Below are 23,452 nucleotides of genomic sequence, written 5' to 3'. Positions count from 1 at the left end.
CTATGGTTGTCATGATGTTTATCTACAGCACAAATGAATGTAAACTGTGGACCTTAGGGGAACATAGTCTATGTCCATGTCATTGAGCATTATAGCTGCCTGTGTGAAAAATGCATACATTAAAATGTGTAATGAACTGCTTACAACACGTATTGGTAAAATGTAATGTATGTATATTGATATTTTAAACACTGCGGCAGTGTAGAATTCTTTCCTGAGAACTAAGCAACCAGATGAAATCATGAAAGACAGAAACCAGAAGTACAAATAACCCAATGCATCTTTACATCTTGTATTCAATGTTAGGCCGACATCTAAAGGTAAATCAGGTAAAGTCAGGTATTTAGCAAAAAATAACTGAACCAAAAAGTAAAAAAGTAAATAAATAAACTGCTTAAATTTATAAAGTTGATTCATATTCATCACTAAGTGCCCTTATACACATATTAAGAGTAAGCCAAACATTAACTTAGATGCCCTAGCTAGTACTCAAATGCTCAAAAGAGCAACAGTCAATTTTTAACCATCCAGTTTTGTCACAGGCACAGAGTATCCATCCATCCATCCATCCATCCATTTTCTTCCGCTTATCCGGCATCGGGTCGCGGGGGCAGCAGCCCAAGCAGAGAAGCCCAGACCTCCCTCTCCCCAGCCACCTCCTCCAGCTTGTCCGGGGGAACACCAAGGCGTTCCCAGGCCAGCCGAGAGATATAATCTCTCCAGCGTGTCCTGGGTCTGCCCCAGGGCCTCCTCCCTGTGGGACATGCCCGGAAAACCTCACCCGGGAGGCATCTTTGTCAGATGCCCAAACCACCTCAACTGACTCCTTTCAATGTGGAGGAGCAGTGGCTCTACTCTGAGCCTAAGGGAGAGGCCAGCCACCCTTCGGAGGAAGCCCATTTCTGCCGCTTGTATTCGTGATCTCGTTCTTTCAGTCACTACCCACAGCTCGTGACCATAGGGTAAGGGTGTGGTCACCAGCTCTCTCTTCACCACAACAGACCGGTACAGCGTCTGCATCACTGCAGCCGCTGCACCAATCCGTCTGTCGATCTCCCGCTCCCTTCTCCCATCACTCATGAACAAGACCCCAAGATACTTAAACTCCTCCACTTGCGGCAGGAACTCGTCCATGACCCGGAGTGGGCACTCCACCCTTTTCCGGCTGAGGACCATAGCCTCAGACGTGGAGGTGCTGATTCTCATCCCCACCACTTCACACTCGGCTGTGAACCGTTCCAAGCACAGAGTAGTCATATCTTTAAAAAACTGACTAAGTGATTTTTGAAGAATGTTATATAAACATTTTGCAGTTGTTCAAAGAAATGAAATATAAGACTGTCATCAGTGTACAGATATTTAACACTGCTTTCTTAATATGACAGGCATTATACTTTTCCATGCCATCACGTAAAACTTTGATATTTTCTAACATTTGTGACTAAGGCTCTCCAAGTATATAGATGGTAAATTAGTTGACATTGTTCACATTTTGGACAAAACCAAGCCATAGTAACAGCTGCTATTCAGTAGTCAATGCTTTATTTTCAGTGTTGAGTGTATGTGGATATTAAGTCATAGCCCATAACAGTAAACAGACATGACAGCAGTTACAGAGCGAGAAAGACCTTGAAAGTGACACTGTATGAAAGCGATCAGTATTTTGAAAGCTGTCTTCTAAAACACCATAATAGGATTGCAGGAAAAAAAAAGTCAAACCAGTGCAATACACAATGCTGTTGCATTTTCTGCTAAAAATCTTACACGTAAAACACCCACATTTGTACATATGTGCAATGGCATTTTTTATTTTTTATTTTTCAGGATTCCAAAAGAAAATGTGCAATGGTTGTGTCGGCTACAAATGAGCTGTTTGTGTCTGAAATTGTAATTAAATCTTGTTTACTGTATTTTTCCAAAACGATCATCACATCAAAATTACTGAGAAGGCAATTCTACCAGATCAAACAACATTCATATGCAATACCAACATTAAGGCTCAATATCCAGTAAACAAAGCCCAGGTTACATTAGGAAACACAGTCGGATTTCTTTAAAACAATCAATAGTACCAACAAATCAAAACATCTTATTTCAAGTTGATGAGCAAAATCTGACACTTAGCAGCATTACATGATGCTTATGTTAGAAAATATAGTCTCAACAAATCCATGAACTGACAAACGAGGAGATGCCAAACTTTTTTTTTACTGGACTGAATAATAATTACTGTCATTGTATTGAAGATGAAGTTGTTTCATTGTTATTAAAAGTGATTTTGTTGTTTCTATGTGAAAAAATGATCAACATTCAACATCAAACTGAGGGCTACAAACAAGTCAAAATTAATAAGTTAGCTTGTAATCAGTTATGTAAGAAACAAGCAGTATTAGCCATTTAAAGCTAATGTTTTTATAAGGTTGGTCATTGCACTGCACTGTTTTTACAACTAACTTATTAGTTTTGAGTTAAAAGTGTTGTTGATCCCAAAATGAGTTGCTAATGAGCTGTTTTTGCTAACTGACAAGCTTGATTTTTTAATTTAACAAAAAATAAAAAAATAAAAAAAAAAACTAAGGAAACTTCACAAAATATTAACAGCAGTTCTAATCCCAGTCCCATTTCAATACAGCCTAAAGACTGAAATGCCAAATAAGTAGAAATGCAACGGGCACTTATGAATTTAAATGCACATGGTGTAACACAATCAAATGGCAAGATGAAAATAACTAATTAGATAAATAAATAATAAATAAGCAATAAATAGAAGTAGTAAAATATATAACTTAGAGAATCTCTGACCAACTGTGAACATAATGATGAGTTTCTTAATTCCTGTTTCAGTAAAAACTAAATGTGTAAGTAATTGATGTGATGCCACTTAAACTACCACAATCAACAAAGAAGTTTGCAGTATATTAATATTCCCCAACTCATTGCAGATGGAAATAACATAAATTCTTGTCTTGCCTATTCAACAATTTATGTAAATGCTTTGTAGTTTCATTATTACTGGCATATAGCACTTTTCCGAATGTAAATGGCTAATGCTTGAGACTTTAACATTACTTTAAATATACATTACTGACGTTACTGTAAATTGTCTTTTAGCTTAGATTTGTAAAATGGGAGCTCACGGTAGATGTCTGATATGTTTGATGTCAACAGTTACATAACAACAGAGGCATGCTTCTAGAACACTGAGGTATTCTCTTTTTTGACAGAATATGTGGAATTTTACAAGCGGGCAACAGCAGTTTTTCAGAATTCTTAAAGCATTCTTGTATCCTTGTCAATAAGGAAGAATGAATAGAGACATTCTAGAATTCCTTCCCCCAAATTCTGATATTTTGTTGCCATGGTGACAAGCATAGAGAAATATGTAAAAATAGGGCATTTCAACTGCAGGACATAGCGAGGAGTTCTAGGGAGCACATTAAATGTAAATGCAGCAACCATCCTGGTCCCCTTCATTGTTGTCACTGTTGTTGTTGTTTTGATCTCATGGGACATCAGTTCTGTTAACTTATGCGTTGTGAATTGGTATCACAGACCTTGACATTGTAAAACGGGTTTGTTCACATCATAAAATCAGTTGATCCTACAATGCAATGGAAACACAATGGCTCAAAGGGCTCATGAGGGCACCAGACCTGCAAATGTTCCTGCAAAAGACGGCTGCTGTTACTGATTCCAAATATGTTGATTACAGCTTATGCAATATTATTAAATGTATCTTCACAAATATATAGGATAAATTTTTCACTTTTTTCTCATTGCAACAGATTTATCAGGAAAAAATATCTGAACACTCAAACCAAGCATAGACACACAACGCTTCTTGTCAAATCAAGTCAATCAGTCATTAATTCAGACAGTCAGAATTAGAGCCAAGCAATCATTTCTAATAATGAATCTATTACCTAAGATTTGTAAAGAATACTGTTATATGGGATCAAAATAACATTCCATGTTCAAACAATCCTAATGTACAAACAATGCACTTTGGGCTAAAAGTGGTCTATGTCTTATAAATTTGGAATTTTTTTTGTCATATTTACAAATGAAATCTTGTATGCTTCAGCACATCTGCAGTCCTCTCCAGCTGGGCTAGCTTTAAGTTAAGTGCTTTGCTCAAGGGCTGTTAAAGTGTGGCACTAAATCCACAGTGGAAGTCTCTAATTATGTAATGGAATTGGAAGACATAGGTCTCTTTTAGCTCATAAGCAATTATTTTGTGTATTACATACAGCACAAGAAGGCAGAACATTAGAAAACTTTCAGTCTTTCAATTCATTCTCTCCACATTATTTCCATTATGTCCCTTTGTGTCCATATTAATGCCTTTGCTTCTTTTTCTGTCTCATTGACCACATCGTAAATTTAGTAAGCAGTTGTTTCTGAAGAAATCATTATCATCTCTCTTGCAGCCTTTGTTTGGTTTTAGTTTTTTAATTTTATTATCTAAAGCTTTCCTCATTAGCCCATTTATAGACACTGTCAAATTTGACATCTCTGAACCAGTATTGCATAACTTTTATCTACATCCCATTCTTCAATGTCTGTATGACAGCTGGAAATTATTGAGATTTTCACTTGAGCCTATCTTAAACCCTCTTGAGACTCGTCAACTATCAATGTTTTGTTTTATTTTTATTTTTTTATGATCTTACCTAATAATAATCACCAAAAACATTCAAATTAGGTATTTCCCTCATGAGTTCTGGTTGAAACCCAGAATGGGAACTGAGCACTTTTTCTTTGACTTTTTCATCCCTTCTATCCCATTTTCCACATTCACAGGGAGCAGTTAGAGGCTCATGCAGTAATTCATATTATTTGACAGTGCTCACTCTGTCGCTTCGTTTAAACCATCAACTTGTCTACCGCGTCCACGTCACCATCCCCCATCATCATGCAAGCCTCCATCATTGTAGGTAGCGGTAGACTTTAAAGCAATGATTGCCAGAGTCAGCCACTACAACGTGTCCGTCTGAAGTCAGAGCCAGACCTTGGGGTCCATAAAGAGGGTCTGCTGATGTGTTGATATAGGACAGGAAGGAGCCACTGCCATCAAACACCTGGAAATGTCGAAGATATGTATTATTTATATATAAAAAACTTACACAGTAGGGCTTATATATAAAAGTTTGACCATATATAAATGTTTTACCTGTATTCTGCTATTGCCCCAATCAGCTACAATGATGTTCCCATTAATATCCACCGCTACACCAGTGGGAGCATTGAACTGGCCATTTCCTTCACCATTTGAACCAAATTTCAATACAAGCTCTCCTTCAAGCGTGAAAACCTGACCAGAGAAATAATGATAAAGATATATTATTTTAAATCCTCTGAAAGCATCCTTGGACTTGACATGAAATATTTGCTTGTTTACCATAAAATTACACTAAAACTATCCTTTAAGCTCAGTAAAATGCTGTACCTTAACAGAGTGGTTATGGAAGTCTGTCACAATGATTTCATTGTTTTTGTTCACTGCTGCAAAGTGGGGACCTTTAGGAAAGAAATACAGGAACAAAGAAATAGGTTGTACATTGTACAACGAACAATGTATTTTCAATTAGCTTCAGCCTCTTTTAACATTTTCAATTCGCAAGTATTTTAGAGAAAGGTAATACTGGTATTTGTCTATCTGAATAGTTCTTGAAGTCTGTTAGAATGATTGGGGAAAAAGAAAAGAAAAAACAAAATGTACAATATTTTACAGTTAAAGGTTGGGGTCGTCAAGTGATTTAAATGTCATTCGGTTAAACTTTAAACAGAATTTCAAATGCACTCAGTTCTTAAATCAATTTTCAGACTTAGCAAGTTAATTATTCAACTGTCAGCCATCACCTAAGTACTTTTATTAGCGCACGTAAACCTTCTGAGGTCATCAGTGATAACTACAACCCTAGCCTCAAAGCCTGGGACAAACAAGAAATTCAAGTTAAAATGTTGTTTGTTCCCTTATTGCCAAAAGTTGGGGGGTAAATGTTTTAACCCTCTCAGATCTAAGCCATCAGTGGTGATTGTCCCAATTCTTAACTTTTAGGACGTATCATTTTCATTGTTTTGGCAGTCAGGGGACAAAAGGGTACGCAATCTAATTGCTCTAACTATTTACATTTCTTATACTTTGTGCTGGTCACCAAAACATGGGGTTAGGGCAGTTAGTACTGCTTTCATTACCAGTGATGACTCAGACCTCATGGGGTTAAAAACATCAATGTTTCCTATATATCAGAACCAGACACGGAGAAGCTGCATTCAGCTTTTATGCTCCTTATATCTGGAACAAACTCCCAGAAAGCCTCAGATCAGCTGAAACACTCAGTTTATTTAAAACCAGGTTGAAGACTCACCTATTCTCAGCTGCATTTGAATAAAGCACCAAATCCACATTTAAGTTTAAATTTCAAAACCTACTTTTTAACTACTGATTTTATATACTGTTTTGTTTGTTTGTTTGTTTGTTTGTTTGTATGCTTGTTTTAATTAATTTTAAATCGTGCTTTTTATTTGTTTTTGTTTTTAATGTCTCTGTAAAGCACTTTGAATCACCTTGTTGTTGAATTGTGCTATATAAATAAACTTGCCTTGCCTTGCCTATAGTACAAACTTTTTAAAGAGTCGTTAATCTCAAGACAATCCAGAATCAAACATTTTCTCTTCATATATTTGCCTTTTCTTCTTTATATATATTTATTCTTTAATTCACAGCCCATAGTAGATTTTTGGGAATTAAATTACGTGAAATAATATAATTTAGTCCACATTACCTGCAAACTGCTTGTCACCATTGCCCCGGCTTCCAAACTTGGTAATAAGCTTTCCAGTCAGCTGAAAGATGAAGACAGTACAAGCTTTGTTGTCAACCACAATAACATGACCGTTTTGGTCCACAGACACGCCCTTTGGTCCCATGAGTCTTCCGGAGCCAAGTTTTGCCTGGTGAACAACAAATACAAACAATAAGATTGCTGCATAGATCAACAACACAGAAAACATTAGAATGAGCGTTTGCTCGCAATAAAGTACAATACCCCTTCAACTCCAGACATATCAGCACACATACCTTGAATTTGCCCTCACAGGAGAAAATGCTGACCCACTTATTGTCATAGTCAGCAATGATGATGTCACCACTGGGGTGCACGGCTACACCAGTTGGGCGCTGTAGCTGACCTGGCGATCGTCCCCGCACTCCAAAACGACTCTTGAATTCTCCCTCATTGGTGAAAATCTGGACATATATACATTGTTTAACCAACACAAATTTGGGCTTTTTTAATGAACCCTGCAGCTTTTCAGAGACAGGCCATACCTGGACACACTGATTGTTGCTGTCAGCGATCAGTATCCTACCATTGGAAGAGGCAGCTACTCCTTGAAGATTGGTGAACTCTCCTTTATTCCTTCCCTTTGTTCCTGAATAGTGCAAAATATGATTTTAAATTCCATTATATAGAGAAATTTCTTTCAGCTACCACTGAGGCACTAACCTTTGGCATGAAGCTTCAATTTGACTTCAAGTTTCCTTGAACATACATTTGGACTAGACCTACCCCCTCAAGCACAAAATACCCATGGATTTTGTTTTTTTGTTTTATAAAGAAGCCCCCTTTGTGTAAATTTTGTTGAAAGTGAAAGGTGAAAATTCATTTTCAAGTTTTTTTCATGTTTTCTTTTTGTCTTTCTGACTTTGTAGAAAGACTTTCTATGGAAGACCATTTCACATTTACCTACCTTTTGAACGAGTTGATTAGAGGTCTAAAAGACATCTGAGTGGAGTATCATTATCAAGACTAAAACTGGGCATTTCACCTTTATCATTTTAGCTGAATATCAAAGTAATCTTGAACATGTTTTCAACAACTTTTTGCTTGTTGAATTGGTGGGATTATACAGGGAGGCAATTTTTTTATGTAGTTTTGAAAATCAGGGCACTGTATGATGATGTTAACTGTCCCAAACCCTGTCCTTTTTGTTCCACTGACTTTGTTTTTTTTTTATGGAAAGATTCATATTGTCTTTTTCTTGCTATTACAAATGAATTTTGATTATTCTAAAACAATAATTTTCATATGTGTGGTGCAATTCTAGAACAAATTTAAGGTAGGAGAATCTAAGATTAGCTGTAATGTCAAAGATTAGAGTTATTCTGACACAAGTCCCATCATACTTGTGTGCTAAAACAATTTGGTGAATCTGAGCTTTTAAAATTCACAATGGCATTACTTTAGTCCCTTCATAAACTTTAGCATGAAATAAGTAACAGACACTGGAATCAGCCAGATGAAAATTCCACCATGGTGGAAAAAATGACTCATATGATGGGGAGAAGTAAGCCTACATTGATTGAAGCATTAAAATGACCTTTCGTTGTCACAAAAATGAGGATATACTAGCTTTAAATAAGCAGGTGTACAATATCCTAGTCTGTCTGCACAATTCCTTTCTTCCAGGTAAATGTCTCACCGATCCTAAAAATGAGGTCATCCTCAATGGGGTTCTGAGTTTTGCGCCTTGGGGTACCAAGGGCACTGCTAGCCCTCTTTGAGCCTTTCTTCTTCTGACCAGGTGACTTTCCTCGTCTCTTTGCTCCTTCAGAGGACCCAGTGGACGGCGTAGCATTGGCTGCTGAGTTGGTTGCCGTTGTTGTAGAGGGAGAAACCTGGAGAGACAGAAAAAAGGGAAACACATTACACAGTAACTATGAAGTTTATATGGTTTTTGTTTGGAAAGCTTCCTGCATCTTTTGCCAAAGTCAATGAATTGATGAATGTAGGGTAAGCTCAATCAAATAAATTTAGGTTTTCAAGTTTAATGTCAATGGACTAAATGCTTGAGTTGTGTTGCTTGAATCATTGTTGCTCAAGAGCTTTGACCTTCAAAAGACAAGCAAAACATTACAATATGACAATATGAGCTTTTCTGTGTTGTGTGATGAAATCAGCACAAAGTTTTGCAGTGAGATTGGACATACTTGAATATCAGTTTCGTTTGATGAGAAGAGGATTAACAAGCTCTTAGATCCAGGTAAAACTACTTGACTAGGCCTTCATAGCAATAATTAAAAATATCTTGTGAGTGTCAGATCCCTTTCAGTAATGTCATAAGCTGATGCGTCAGGGCACAGATGCTGAAGGACACTTTGGACATCAATGAGCCGTGCCATTGGCTATGACAAAATAGCACTGGTTGACACCCCAAGGACAAGTTTGGGCTGTTGGTGTATATCACATTTGACATTAAAGGAATTTAGACATTATTTGACAAACGGACAGTAGAAATTCACTAATATTGAAAGAAAGATCCACCTACGTCTAGTTCAGCCTCTAGAGTCTTGGTGACAGTCAGTTTGAAGGGACTTCCTTTGATGTGCTGGTCATACAAACGGAGAGCCAGTGAGAAGTCACCCTCCTTTGGCACCGTGTACACAAATTCATAAGTCCCATTCTTGTGGTCCACTATCTCACCATCTACTATGCTGCCGTCTGGTGTGAATACCTGCATGAACACATGATCATGTTTTGTCACTGTTTGTATTGAAGTGTGAACACAGAGTAGTACTTAATTTTAAGGAGTTTGGGTGTAGAATAAACCTCAGCAGAGAGGATCGCATTTCCACTCTTGCAGGCTCCCCCTGACTTGTCTCTTGTTACAATGGTAACCGAGGCAGGATGCCCAACAATGCATTGCTCAAGACCTGCACCCATGGCTTCGCTCTGGCTTGCCACCGCACTGAGGACGAGAAGAAAGACGAGTGTTAATGAAATTGCATTAAATCCAAAACCACAGGGTTGAATGTTTTTGCTCAACATTGAAATGCCCCCAAACCCCATGCTCTTAGAGATGGGGGATTTCTATGATGCACTGAATGTTTCTGTGTTTTTTTTTCACTCACCTTTTTCATTCACTGTAGGTTTATACACCGCTCTGCATATAATCTCTGGCTCTCTACCACAGCGTGTATTTTCTTATCTTTCTCCTTTCACCTCAAACCAGTTGTAGCAGATGGCCGACCCTCCCTAAGCCTGCTTCTGCTAGTGGTTTCTTCCTGTTAAAAGGCAGTTTTTCCTTCCCACCACTGCTGGAGTGCTTGCTCATAGGAGACCATCTGAATTTAGGGGGTTTTCTGTTTTCTCTGTATTATTGTAGGGTCTTTACTTTACAATACAAATTGCTTTAAGGTAGCTGTTGTTGTGATGTAGCATTAAATAAATAAAACTGAGGTGAAATTGTTTAGAATTGTCTCACCTGGTTGTGACAATAGTCCCCAGGTTGTGTATGGACTTCCTTAACCCATCTGTCTCCATCACCAGATCCAGCTGGTCATTCTCTTCCGGCTGGCATGGCAAACCAAGACCAGCAAGCTCACCCAGCCTCTCCCACAGCTCTCGCTCCACCTGCAGGCTCGCCACACAGGGTTCTCCAGCCAGAGCCTCCTCTGCCTGGGTACAGGTGGCTGTGATGTCCCCTTCTCCCCGTAGAAGACTGTCTATCTGGGCTTGGAGAACCTGGAGACAGAAAAAGAAAAATTTCATAAGACAGTTTCAGACTTGTTTTATTTGATGTGTTTTATTTAAAGAAGTATCCCAGTGACTGAAGAGGTTGTACTTTTTCCAAAGAATCAAAGGAAAAATTAAACAAACTCTGTTCACCTTCTGTTTGAGTCCGTATGTAACTTCCAGCTCCATCAGCAGTACACTCTTTCGAACATCCAGCTGCTTGTGTAAGTCCTCGAAGCTTGATTGAATGTCCTCTTCAATGGAAGCCCTCTGATTGGTCAGCTGCTGGAGGATCTCTTTAACAAAGGACAGTACATCTGAAATCTGAGGGAGTCTAGAGAGGACAGGTACAAAAGAGAAAGGCTGTTACACATCTAATTTGCAAAACAACAATAGCAAGCTTTCTTTATGCTACATTTATGTTGTTAAATATTTACATATGAAACCTGTATTTTTAATTGAGAAAAATTAATAACATGTTATTGTTAGTGTTAAGCTTTTACAGCCTGGTAAATCATTTAATCCTTGTCCTGTATTTTGCTCACTGTCCACCAGATGTCAGCATCTCCTCTTTCCTCCATTCACTGTCTATTAATAGTTACTCGTGATTGAGTTATATTAGGTGCATTATTCTTTAACTGAATATGTCATTTGTCATGCCACTTGTTCTCCACAGCAAATACATTTGTACCTGTTGGAGCTATAAGAATTAAATGCTATCAGATGATTTGTATTTTTATTTATTCCAATTTTTGCAAAGGGAAAACTTTGACTTTTAATATTTTAAGTGCATTTTGTATGTGGGACCTACACTTACTACTCCCTGCTTACTATAATTCCATACATGAGTGGATGGGCATGGTATTCACTAGAAATACTTAGTAACTTCTTTAACTTTCTACTCTCGCCCGTATGTATTTTAAGAAATCTTTCAACTATCTTATTCCCACAGTAGCATTTGTAGCATTGTACACTGCTAATTCAACAATTCTCTGCAGGTCTGGTACCCATCTGTTCTTCATTTTTCTCAAGAACCATTCATCCAATTCTCTTCAAACTTACATAAACATTTATTTAACCAAATAATGGAATTGCAGAGATTATTATTTGTCTATCTTGAGAAAAGTCCTGGGCCCAGAACACTCTCACGCATCTATTATTTTCTTTAAAAAATGTGAGGCATTTAGGGAACATCTGTGAATTGCTGCAACAAACACTATTAAATGAAGCTTGGTAAATGAGAGAGCCCTCTGCTGGTCTTAGGGAAGTAATAAAAATATATAATATATAAAAATAATAAAATCCTAATAAACGGCAGGAGATATTTATCATTGGCTTACTTCTGCAGTTTATAATATTTAAAAAAGTAATTCAGCATTAGAGTTTTGGGGTTTTTTGTGTGTGTTTTTGTTGATAAATAGAAATAGCACCACTGCACAATGCTATAACATAAGGGTTTGTTGGGGGCACAGATTAATGGACTGAATATAGTTTATTAATGTTGTACCAGGTATTTCAACCTGTACCTGTCCTGAACAGCGCCCAGTCTTTCCTGCAGGTTGTTGCGGTGCTGCTCGAGGGCCTGGCTGAGGGCCACCTTAGGGTGCTCTGCATGGTCGGGAAGACAGTCCTCACACAGTGCGCACTTGCAGGCAGAGCAGTACAAGTCAGCAACCTGCAAATGGAAAGGTTTGCATGGGGGGAGGAAAGAGGAGAGAGAAGGTACACTCTGAGAAAAACTTAAGACTTAAATGCACCATGATAGCCTAGATATATTTAAAATGCAGGCTTTAGTTTAGTCTCATTGTTGTACAGTTGCTAGTCATTAACTGGATTAAATAGGAACAACATATAGAAAACACAGATCAGGCTTTGGGCTTACACTTTAAAGTTTAATGTTGAGAATCATAACTTGCTCATATCTGTCCTATAAACTTATGTTTTTGCAAACATCATATTACTTAACAGCGCACCATTGAGTCTATGAGTCTTGTCATAGTAGTCAGTGCTACTGTCCAAGAAACAGCACCAGCTAAAACAGTTAAAAAAAAATTGCAACATTTTAAACCTTCTAGTTTGTGGATAACCTGCGATACCTAATGAGCTACAGCCACCCAGTCTTTTACAGTCCAGTCTTTACCAGTCTTTGGTAATTGGTTCAATTTGTTTGTCTATCTGGTCAACTTCAGTCTTCAGTCTAGTTTTCAAAATATCATTTTAAAATTTTGTCTGATGGTAGGTACAAATAAAGGCTTAAGCTGAATAATTTTGCTGAAAATCACATCAAGGTCACAACAAAAGTGAAAATCAGTAAAAACTTTATATTAACCCAATTTTTTTTATGGCTCATCTTCAAACTTTACAAGAATATACTCGGCCTTGGGCGACATGAGTACCCAGAAATGCTCAGCATTTGACATTTGCCTTGATTGTTAATGTCAAAGGTCAAAATTGACATAGAAGAAAAGATTTAAAGAAAGTATCTCCCAAAAGATTGATTCTGTTCATTTGGATATAACAATCAACCTTTGGGATTTACTTATTTGGATGATTGAGCATGCATTGTATATGAATATGTTAAAATTTCAAGTTTTTAGATTTAAAAAAACAATGATTTTAACCAATTCTGCTCCAATCATGGGAGTAAAGGTAATGAAATACATAATTTTAGTATATAATGGTTCAAGGCCATAGGTCAAAGGTCTGGGTCACATGAATCAAGAAAAAGCTTTAGTTTAGTTTAGTTTATATTGGAGCTATATGGGTTGAATATAAAAATAAATATGGATTATAATATGGAGGTCAGGCGTGAACATTGTATGGTATTGGAAAACTTCTGGTTTCCATTTGTAGTTGCATTGACTACCACCAATCATGTTTCAGCAGGCTTTGGTTGCATGCAGCTAAACAGTCTGTGTGGAGGGTAGAATAGGAAGTAACCTGTCCAGATACCTATTGGTTACACCAGAAACCCTCAAAAGCTGGCTTTGTGCCCATAGAGGGTAGATCAAAGACAATGGTTAACAGAAAGTTTTGTTCTTAGCCAACTGAAATTGACTTCCAAGGTTTGAGCTAATTTTGGCTTTGACTCATATGTGGACAAGTTTTTGCTTTCTTTCATTTCACATTTAATATGTAGTTTAGTACATTTGCATACCTACTGGATACCTACCTTCCCTGCATGTTGTGGGCAGGCGTTTTTGCCGGGCGGAGCCTCCAGGACGGTGCACTCCTCACTGCTGCTATCTGGGGAGTGTTGGTGGGCCTCCATCTGCAAGTGGCAGCCTGGTGAGGGTAAACCTCCAAACACACCCCTGTTTCCACTCTGCAGCCAGGGGAAGGGGCTCTATGTTTGGATACAAGGTTCCAGATGTATTTGAACTGTTTGTTTTTGTAAGCACCTTGTCTCACCCTTTTATTCCATTATGTATTCAACAGAAAAGGATCAAATTTTCATATGAACTCCTTGTGATAACTCTTGGTGGATGCTAGATCTCTGGAAAAGCATGTCAACATTTCACCTCCAGAAAAGAATGCCAGAAATCCAGATGCAGGTTTGTTTTTTCTGTAATTTCAGGGTACAGTAATCCAGGCTAGTGAGCTTGTAGTCAATGAAACTTTGGCATATGTTATTCCACTAATGGTGAAAAGAGTGTCCAGGTATCCACATTTAAGTAAGTATCCCATTTAAAACATCGTTCTGCTTCCATGTGATGTTTCTTCAAGCACATAAACCAAGACAATTATAGTGAATGAAAGTGGTCAATCCTCTTTAGGTCTTATTGGGTGAAAAGCAATAAACTATGGTGTTAATTTGATTCACATAGGGTTCAAGCTGAAGGCAGATCACACTGTGTCCTGCAGAAACGAGACAGAGAGAGGAATGGGAATTAGTTGGAAAAGCAGATAAACATGGAGAGAGAAAAGAGGTTTTATACTTAAGCATCTAACTCTTGACTGTGTTCATACTTTGTCATTTTGCCTTTGTCTCAGTCTTAAGATGAAGTGTTATCAGGTAGATTAAATGTAATTACTAAATGTGGGTCATAGTACCTCAAACTGTCACTAAATAAAAAACCCTTTATGGCACTGGGAAACCTGTATTTCCATGGGTAATGAGTGTGCAATGCCCTGTAAGATATTTTCTTAGGTATTCACGGAGTCACAAAGTCTTGCAGTTACTTGACCAAGTGTCATGTATGAGTTTCCCTCTGAATGAACTTCCCAATGATCTGCTTTTACTGGCCATATGGAGCTGAGGTGTTTAGGTTACAGTCTGTAAACACGCCATAGGACGTAGCAAATTCGGTCAGAAAGAAAGAAAGTAATTTAAAGAAATTATGTTATTATTTCTCGCACTCTCAAAGTTTCTTTTCTATATTTTGATTTCAGGAAATTTATGTAATCACAAGGAACAGCACAGAGTGCTTTTCTTTTAAAGAGAACCAAGCACCAATCTCCACAGCTTACATAACGTAAGAACATAAGTTCCAAAAACTGCAGTTCCTCCAGTGGCCACTTGAGGCTGTCTCCATATGAGAGCTAAATTACCATCCTGGTCCCTCCCTTTCAAAGCATTTTTAATGCACTTATCTGACATATAACAGGACTTTTGAAGAATCGCCTTTCCAATCAGTTTTGGCTAGCTGACTGACAATAATAAAGGCTAGTGAGCTTGTAGTCAATGAAACTTGGCATATGATGTTCCATTATATTCACTGAACTAGACAACTCAGCTTTGTTTGTAACTTATAAAAATCATGATTTGGTGTTACATGGATCTGATTGTCTTTCTTTTTTTTTCTTTGTTTTACTTAATAATTAATTAATTTATCGGATATGTGTTACAGGTGGATTGTGTAATATTGTTTAGGAAATACAAATATTGGCAAATTGTAAAAGTATTTCTTAATTGGTAAAGTAAATCAAATTTCTGCTGACATATTTGATTTACATGTAGATAAAGTGGTTTGAATTGTCTTGACCAATCAGTCTCATTCTCTTTCTGGCCTTTCTTCATGTTAGCTAATGATCCAAGCTTTAGTACTGTCAGTACTGGCTTTATTAGTCTCACTTTAATATTTATATATGACACTGTTTAATTTGTGTTAATATTTCCTGGCTTTCAGTTGCTCTTAAATTGGATTGGATTGGATATTTCAATTGCATTTAATTAACGCGGCGTTTGAGAGGTTTTACGAACATAAGTGTCCATTGGTTTATTGTTAAAAGGCTACTATTTGCCATCTAATTTACAAAATCATAATTCAAATTTTTACAGTTCAAATCATATTCTTCCGTGGTGATAGGGATAAGTGTTTAAAAAAAAACTCCTCCAAGTTTCTCTTATCCAGAGAACTGTTACTTACTATAAACACATTTTTTCCAGGTGCAGATATAAGCACAAATTATGGTTACTAGCTGGAAAAAATACACTAATGCTCATATATTCACGTGAAAAAAAGAGTTTTTTTTCACAGGACTCTATGTAGTCTGGTGGAAAACTCTCTTTTAAAATGACACTGCATGATTCAGCACATTAAAGAACCATGACTTTATCAGTCTCTAACATTGTTGTGGAGGAATTATGGGCACTGTTCTTTACAACTTTTATGTCTTTACAACATTGCCTCAGCTGTTTGAGGTTTGCTGGATCTATCTATGCACAGCTCCCTTATCGTCCCACCACAGCATTTCAATCAGGGTGACGTCTGGACTTGAATGGGCCATTACAGCACCTTGATTCTTTTCTTTTTCAGCCATTCTGCTGTACATTTGCTTGTGTGCTTGGGACAATTGTCCTTTTGCATGGCCTAATTTGGACCAAGCTTATGCTGTTGCACAGATGGCTTCACATTTGACTACTAACAAAATTTTAGTTTCATAGAGGTGTTGATAAGCAATTAACCACATGCATTTGATTGGCTGCATCTGGTTGCTACTTACCCTCTATCATGTAAACATAATGCATCAAAGGTGGGTTTAATATTTCACCTGACTGCATAGCCTCCCAAATGGTACGATACATCAAGCTAAACCTGTGTAGGAAGCCATGGAGAGATGCAATGATCCACAAACAGGGGGGATGACTGCATGTTGTTGCTTGTTGGAGCACCAGGAACAGCAAATCTGGAGTAAAATACTATGAAGAGCTTCTGGAAGCAGTAATGTAGGTCAACAAAAAATCTTCAAAGTGATGGAGAATAGAGAGGGAGCCGGGTGGGGAGGGAGGTTCTGGTTTCCATAGTAACAGACTGCATAGGACTGGGGTGAGGGGGTTCACCAACTAGGAGGAAATACACCAAAAAGTGAAGCAGTCATGTCCTCTATAATCCCAGAAATTTAGTCTAAATTTAGCTGGCAGTGTGCTGAGAGCTGCAATGATTATGGCTCGGTTCACAAAGTGTTCCAGGTCACAGTCTGGGTTTTTTCTTTCTTTGTTTGTTTTTTTACTATCATGTTGAAGTTACAGAGATGGTGGTAATGATGCTGAATCAGTGTGAGCACCTAAAAATTGAATTTTAGCTCTGGTCCTACAGCACATGATAGAAAAAAAGCTCAATTTGTTCCACTAGTCAATGGAAAAAAAAACACATGTATTAGTCAGTTCTATAAAATATAACACTTTAACTAAAGCCACACTACCAGTGTACAGTGCACTGTACACATAAAGCAGAAAACCCCGTTACAGATGCAGGATCACTGCCTGTGGGTTGAGGGGGAACCATGAATCTAATGAAACATGTTAAGTGTTTCATATGCAAAGATGAAAATAATTTTACATTTAAAAACATTTAATACTAACTACTGTGTGTATACTCTACACCACTGCAAATAAAACAAAATACAATAAAAATACAATTACAGTTTTTGCATTTATAATTATGTTTTTAATTATTGTTTACAATTGTTTTTGATTTTTCTGTTTTTTCTTTCTTGTAAATTTAACATTTTTTTCTAACTACTGAAAGGATTTTTGTTGTTTTTGTTTTGTTATAAATAACCACACTTGACTTTTTAATAAAAGTAAGTAAAATGATCATATTACTATGATTTAACATATCTGTAAATAAAAACATAATTGTAAAAGCCATAAATAATATCACTTTTATAAGAGAAAATTTTGGTTTTATTTTATTTTTTAGCCAGATAAATAGCTCCTTTCCTTTTGCTGTAAATCCATGTAAATTTATACTAGTTTACAAAACAAGGTTATGGGCAGTGCTGTTTTTGGAAGCCTGACTGTTTTCCTTCTCTCTTTGTGTCTGGTGTATAGGTTTATTTTTCACTGTCACTTTGCTCGGCCAAAGCATATACACTCCCATATCTGTGTGTAAAATATAAAAGGGAATATTTTCATGAATAATTCATAAAGAGGAGGGATTATGGTTACGAGTTCTCTGTGATCTTGTATATAATCCTGTTTTAACACCTCCTCCCCCAGAAAACACGACCTCTCCTGACGTGAAAGCAACCTTACACAGAGAAGCTCACACTTTATGTCTGTCTGAAACACACACACACACACACACATACAAACGTGGCACAATCAAGGAAATTATTTTTCTTACATTGCCCTTCTTCCACTCTCAGTCCTTCCCTGCTCTACAATGCTTTTGCTGTGTTTGGGTGTTTGTGTGTGCTTGTGTGTGGTGGCTGCCTGTAACTGTCACAGTGCAAAGAGACAATCAAACCCTTTCTCTCTGTTTTGTTTTCTTTCCTGACAGATTCATAAAGAAGAGTCAGCGATTCATCAATGCTTTGAATGTATCTGCATGTTCTGTGGATACTCAAAGTTATGTTTGTCCAAACACAAGTTCATACTGACCTGTTTGTGTTTAATCTTCTCACACTGTTTTGAGGAATAGCTACACTATATTGCTCAGATCTATATCAGTTAACAAGTCAAACCTATCCACACATCCAGCTGGTAAATTTCACACAGCATGCTATATAACCTGCTTTGACCTCCCCACAGTTGCTGTTGGTGCACATCTGCAAGCTGCTTTCAACCCCACCTCCACTTCAGCTCCTAGTGTTCATGTTTTGTCCCTGCCTCTACTTTTCCCTGTATCATAATGAATGGGCAGGGGACGCCCTGAAAATGTAAATTACTGCAGAAGAAAATAATCATCATCTTTTGACCACAGTGGTCTTAAACTGAGATATTTTCTTGTCATTTCCCACTTTAGTAAAGGTACAGCACTATTAAAGTCTAAATAATGCAATTAAAAGCCCTATAAATATATATATATATATATATATATATATATATACATATATATATATGCAGATCCCGGGAACAACATCGGAGATCTCTGTCCAGAAGAGCGCAGTCCTGGGAACAGCTAAGATACTGCGCAGGACCCTCAAGCTCCCAGGCCTCTGGTAGAGGACCCGAGCTTGAAGGATAAACCGCCCGCAGGGGCGCGCTGGGTGTTTTTTTTTTTTTTTATATATATATATATATATATATATATTGGACAGTTTCGTTATAAAAGTAATTCTGTAAGAGTCACTTTGCTCTCTTCAAAGAGATTATAGTCTAACAGTAACATCAACAATGTAGTAGCTCATCCATCTCACAGTTCATTACTATTCACAGGTTGTTGTCTGTAAATAAATGTGACTTTAACGTTGACCTTGGCTTTGGGTGAAGACCTATTAGGGGATCATTGTGTGCAAGTTTCTTTAACATCTGACAAATACTGTGGGAGGAATAGTGATTCTTGTGAACTGTGGAAGGTTCTTTGTCCAGATGAGCTAAAACTTCTGTAACTCATCTGCACTCATATTCTTACCATTTAAATCTAAATTGAGATCATCTTGGGTTGCTCATTGTTCATGAACTAAACATGCTCATAAAGCATCTACAGTGTCAGGGGTTAAAAGATCATGCCAAAGACCAAAAAAACTGCAGTTCCTCTATGGTCCACTAGAGGCTCTAAACATGAGTAGCTGTTGTCTACAGTCATTGGTAGCTCTCCATAGACACCTCTGTTAAAATGTCCAACTGTTTATCAGAAATATTTATAGCCTGCTACAAAGAATGCTTTTGGTCTGTGTGGATAGTTTATGGAAGCTTTACAAATTTTGTACAGCTTCCGTAAACTTTTGTTTTTCAAGTTTGTTTGTTTTTAATAGCTCGTCTATTTTGATTTTGTTGAAGCTTAAAGTTAGAAGCAAGGCGACTGTAACTGACTGCTTGGAGTTTTAGAGATTTATGGAGGTCGTAGAAGGCTGGAAATGAATGATTCATTGCAGTAACTCCAAAGGAAGAAACTGGAACTCTCTTAACTAATTACTTGGATATGAATATTTTATATATAACAGTATGCACTGAATGGAAAATCATCATTTAAATCAGAAATAATAAATAATCAGAGTTGTTGTATTCATTAAAAAATAGACATCACGGGCACCTGACATAGTAATACATTAAATTTACTTGATTTTGAATGCTGGTTAAACAAAAAGCACTCTATGGTTCTTACAAACTTAATATTTTGATTTAATTAGAGAGACTTACATCATGTTGGCTCAGCAGACCAGCGCCCATTAGAGGATTGTGAGATTTCTTTAGAAGTCAAAAGGAAAAAAACAAAACATCCTTTCTGCAGCCTGAGAAACGTACCAGTGGAACCAGTTTCTGAAGAGCTCACCAGTAAATACACAGTACGACATCACACACATAAACACACACAGCAGGTAATCTGATCTGTCTCCTTTTGTATTCCCGTGGGAATGTTTCTGTTTTTCTCTTTGTTTTAATCACTCTGCAGGTCTCTCTCACCCCTCTCTCTCTCTCTTCTTTAGTTTGTAATTACTTTTTTCTTTTGCAGTGATTTCTATTTAAAATGTTTTACCACTTCATCTATTTCTTTCTCTTTGTGGGTTTTTTAAATTTTATGCCCAGTTTACAGATTTCATGGATGTTTGCGCTTCATCAAAGCTCTTTTTTAAGCAATCTTTATTTTAGTTTGCAATTTGCACTTCTTCATGCGTATTTTTTTCTTTTTATAGTCAATGTTTGTTTCTTAGTTGTTTGGCTCCTTCTCTCATCTCATCACAGTCATCCAGTCTTTTCTATGGCCTGTCAAAGATGAACCCAGCTTGTCACTCTGTGCTCACCTAGGATAGACTATATTGGATGAGCTGAAAATTAATGAATAGCAGTCAATTTGATGTGTTTTTGAGTAGCTTTGCTCCGTCTTTAGTAATTTTTAGTTCATCCAGCTGAAGGACCAATGCAGCCCAGTCGGTCCACCATGGGCCTTTCATGCTTTGCTTCTCCAAAGAATCATGCTTTAAGGTTGGGGCCTTGGTATCACCATTATGACAACACAATGCTGTATCATGTTAATGCAGATACATATTTTCATGCTTTTCACTACTGACCATGTTGTCATAACACTCCTGAACTCACACACTTACACTTAGTTAACAGGGTTAGTTTGTCCTCAATACGACCTTTTACAAAACCTCTAATAATTTAGTTACAAACTTATAATAAAACAATAACTGTGATGATAATGAGCTCCTGGTCCATCCTTAATGTTTTGTGAATCTTGTTTATTTTGTTCATCTTTGCAGTGATTTTGCATCTTTTAATGCTCATCTTATCTCATATATCTTGTTTTGTTTTTTTTTATAATGTTACAATTTTCATGGTTATGTTTCTTGGTATTGGATAAGCAGAAGAGAATGGTTAGATGTTTCTTGTTTTCTTAGTTTAGTATCTCTTTATATTTGTTTTTTGTTTGTTTGTTGAAATTTTGCATCTGTTAAAAGTTTAGCATCTCTTTAGGGATTTTTAGGGTTTTTTTCAGCTGTTTTTCTTCTTCCACAGTATGTTTTTTTCTCCTTCTAGATGTTTTTGCATTTTCAATTCCTTTTCTTTGGGGAGATTTTGCACCTTTTTTACTGTTGCATTTCTTTTGCATTCTTTCTAGTTTTCTCTCTTTGTAATCATTTTAGATTTCTTCTCAGACTTCTTATTATTATTTTGCTTTACTTTTAACTTTCAGTTTTGGGTCTCTTTGCAGCAAGTGTGTGCCTTTTTCATATCCTCTTTAGTCATTTTTCCTTGTTCTTGTAAAGGTTTTTCATGTTTTCCGGCTTATATTCAGTATCTTTGTAGCCAATTTGGCATCTTTTCAGTCATTTCTACATTTTCTCTTCATCTCTGTGGTCAGTTTATGTTTTGTAGTCACTCGACTGACTTTAAATGAAGAAACATTAACTTCAAATGTCAAACAAGCTCTGACCTGCTGCTCCATGCCCCTGCTGTCTGTTTGCTAATCCATCCATAGCTGTATGTATTTCTCTGTTTATATGTGGCTGTAGAAACAAAAGCAGATCAGCCCAGTTTTGGTTCACAGAAGTGACGTACCTCCTGTTACTGTTAGCACTCAGGATGCTAACCTGCATGTAGAGGCCTGACAGCACGCACACACACACACACACACCTACACACACAAACACACACACTTTCACATACACACACACACACACAGAGAGAGGCTTGTATGTGCTTTAAAGCTGATCGGTTTGTTCCTGCATTAATTCATTCATTCAGTTCTCCACCTTCATCCATCTGCAGTCTGTCCATCCCCATCTCCTCCGTCCTCCCCTCTTCCCTCTCTCGCTCCCTCTCAGGAAAACAGAGCATGCTACAGCTGCTGCTGCTGTCATCCTCACACATTCCTCCACCCATCAATCATCCACCCATCCATCTGTCCGTGCAGTCGTCTGTCTGTCCTCTCATCACGGAAATGAAAGCACTCACCATGTTTTCCTCAGACGCAGCCGATCACTGCTGTCTGTTCTCCAGCCTGAAGCCATCGCGTCACGAGAGCGTCTTGTTTGCTGCCTCTCCTCTCAGTGTGTGTGTGTGTGTGGGAGGGGGAGGATATCATCGTCACGGCAACACCAGCAGCTTGCAGCAGCACCACCACCACCACTACGGAGGAGGGAGGGGATGAAGAGGAGGGTAAGAGGAGGAACGCACCAATCAGTCATCTTTGCAGCATCCACCAATCAGGAGCGAGATGGAGAGTTCAATCCAGGGGTGATTGGTTGTTCTGTTAGTCAGTTATTCAGTGATAGTGAGGGAGAGTGACTCTCTCTCTTTATCTCAGTGTCTCTCGCCCCCTGATTGACCTTTAATCCACTCAAAATCATTTTAGATAAAATACATTTAACAGAATTGTGTTTTTAATCAAATATGGAATTTATTTAAAGACAATACAGTCAAGTTTTGCTTGTTTTATTTATTAATCATATATTCTAATTATTATGTGTTTGTATGTGTTTACTGCTCTCTGGTTCATCATATAGGTTTCTGCCTTAATGCAAATATTTGATCAGCCAATCACATGGACAAGATAACCTGCTGAAGTTCAAGCTGAACATCAGAGACTGGTCTGAGTACTTCAGAAATGGCTGATCTGGGATTTTTCTGCACACTCATCAACAGGGTCTGAAAAAGAGAAAAAGATCCAGGTCAGAGGAGGATGGTCAGACTGCTTCAATATGATAGGAAGGCTATGGCAGCAGAAGGCCACACTTGGTGGAAACTGAGGCTAAATTCACAGAGAAAAGAGAGAGAAAAATCTTGAAAAACATTTTCTGGTGTGATGAGTCTAAATCTCTGCTGTGATGATACGGCCGGAATATGAAAGCATGGTTCTGTCCTGTCTCATATCAATGATTCAGGCTGCTGCAGGTGGTGTAAGTATGGTGCTAATACCACCTGAACATCATTTAAACACCACAGGCTACCTGAGTATTGTTGCTGACCCTGTCCATCCCTTTATGACCACAGTGTACCCATTTTCTGATCGCTGCTTCCAGCAGGATAGCGCACCATGTCACAAATCCACATCCCTGTACTTGGCCCTCACAGTCAGCAGATCTCGATCCAATAGAGC

At 37.6% G+C, this 23,452-nt stretch overlaps 1 protein-coding gene across 2 annotated transcripts; it reads right to left on the bottom strand.

Annotated features, from left to right (window-relative positions):
• Window positions 1-1,520: 1,520 nt before the first annotated feature.
• On the bottom strand, window positions 1,521-22,987 carry LOC100695074 (tripartite motif-containing protein 2). 2 transcript variants are annotated; one of them, XM_025905513.1, is made up of 15 exons: window positions 22,912-22,987; window positions 22,309-22,482; window positions 13,693-14,378; window positions 12,047-12,195; window positions 10,674-10,854; window positions 10,270-10,529; window positions 9,615-9,753; window positions 9,334-9,519; window positions 8,488-8,683; window positions 7,334-7,437; window positions 7,085-7,252; window positions 6,789-6,957; window positions 5,450-5,520; window positions 5,174-5,314; window positions 1,521-5,081 (listed from the first exon to the last, which is right to left on the bottom strand). In XM_025905513.1, the coding sequence occupies exons 3-15, from the start codon at window positions 13,789-13,791 to the stop codon at window positions 4,929-4,931; spliced, it is 2,016 nt and encodes a 671-aa protein (XP_025761298.1). In that variant the 5' UTR covers window positions 13,792-14,378; window positions 22,309-22,482; window positions 22,912-22,987; the 3' UTR covers window positions 1,521-4,928. The 2 variants fall into 2 exon arrangements, with proteins under 2 accessions (XP_025761298.1, XP_019210003.1); XM_019354458.2 differs by lacking the exons at window positions 22,309-22,482; window positions 22,912-22,987 and adding an exon at window positions 20,050-20,189.
• Window positions 22,988-23,452: the final 465 nt, after the last annotated feature.

The sequence above is a fragment of the Oreochromis niloticus genome, linkage group LG3 (assembly GCF_001858045.2).
Source record: "Oreochromis niloticus isolate F11D_XX linkage group LG3, O_niloticus_UMD_NMBU, whole genome shotgun sequence".
Classification (NCBI taxonomy): domain Eukaryota; kingdom Metazoa; phylum Chordata; class Actinopteri; order Cichliformes; family Cichlidae; genus Oreochromis; species Oreochromis niloticus.
The sequence above is the reverse complement of the archived record's forward strand: the minus strand, read 5'-3'. Positions and strand labels throughout refer to the sequence as shown.

What these genes read in the sequence shown, in the direction of transcription:
- LOC100695074 (XM_025905513.1), bottom strand. Translation starts at nt 13,791, where the DNA reads ATGGAGGCCCACCAACACTCCCCAGATAGCAGCAGTGAGGAGTGCACC. An exon ending in GGGACTATTGTCACAACCAG is followed by an intron (nt 9,754 to 10,269) that starts GTGAGACAATTC and finishes TCTCGTCCTCAG; the next exon opens with TGCGGTGGCAAGCCAGAGCG. An exon ending in CTCTAGAGGCTGAACTAGAC is followed by an intron (nt 8,684 to 9,333) that starts GTAGGTGGATCT and finishes CTGTCTCTCCAG; the next exon opens with GTTTCTCCCTCTACAACAAC.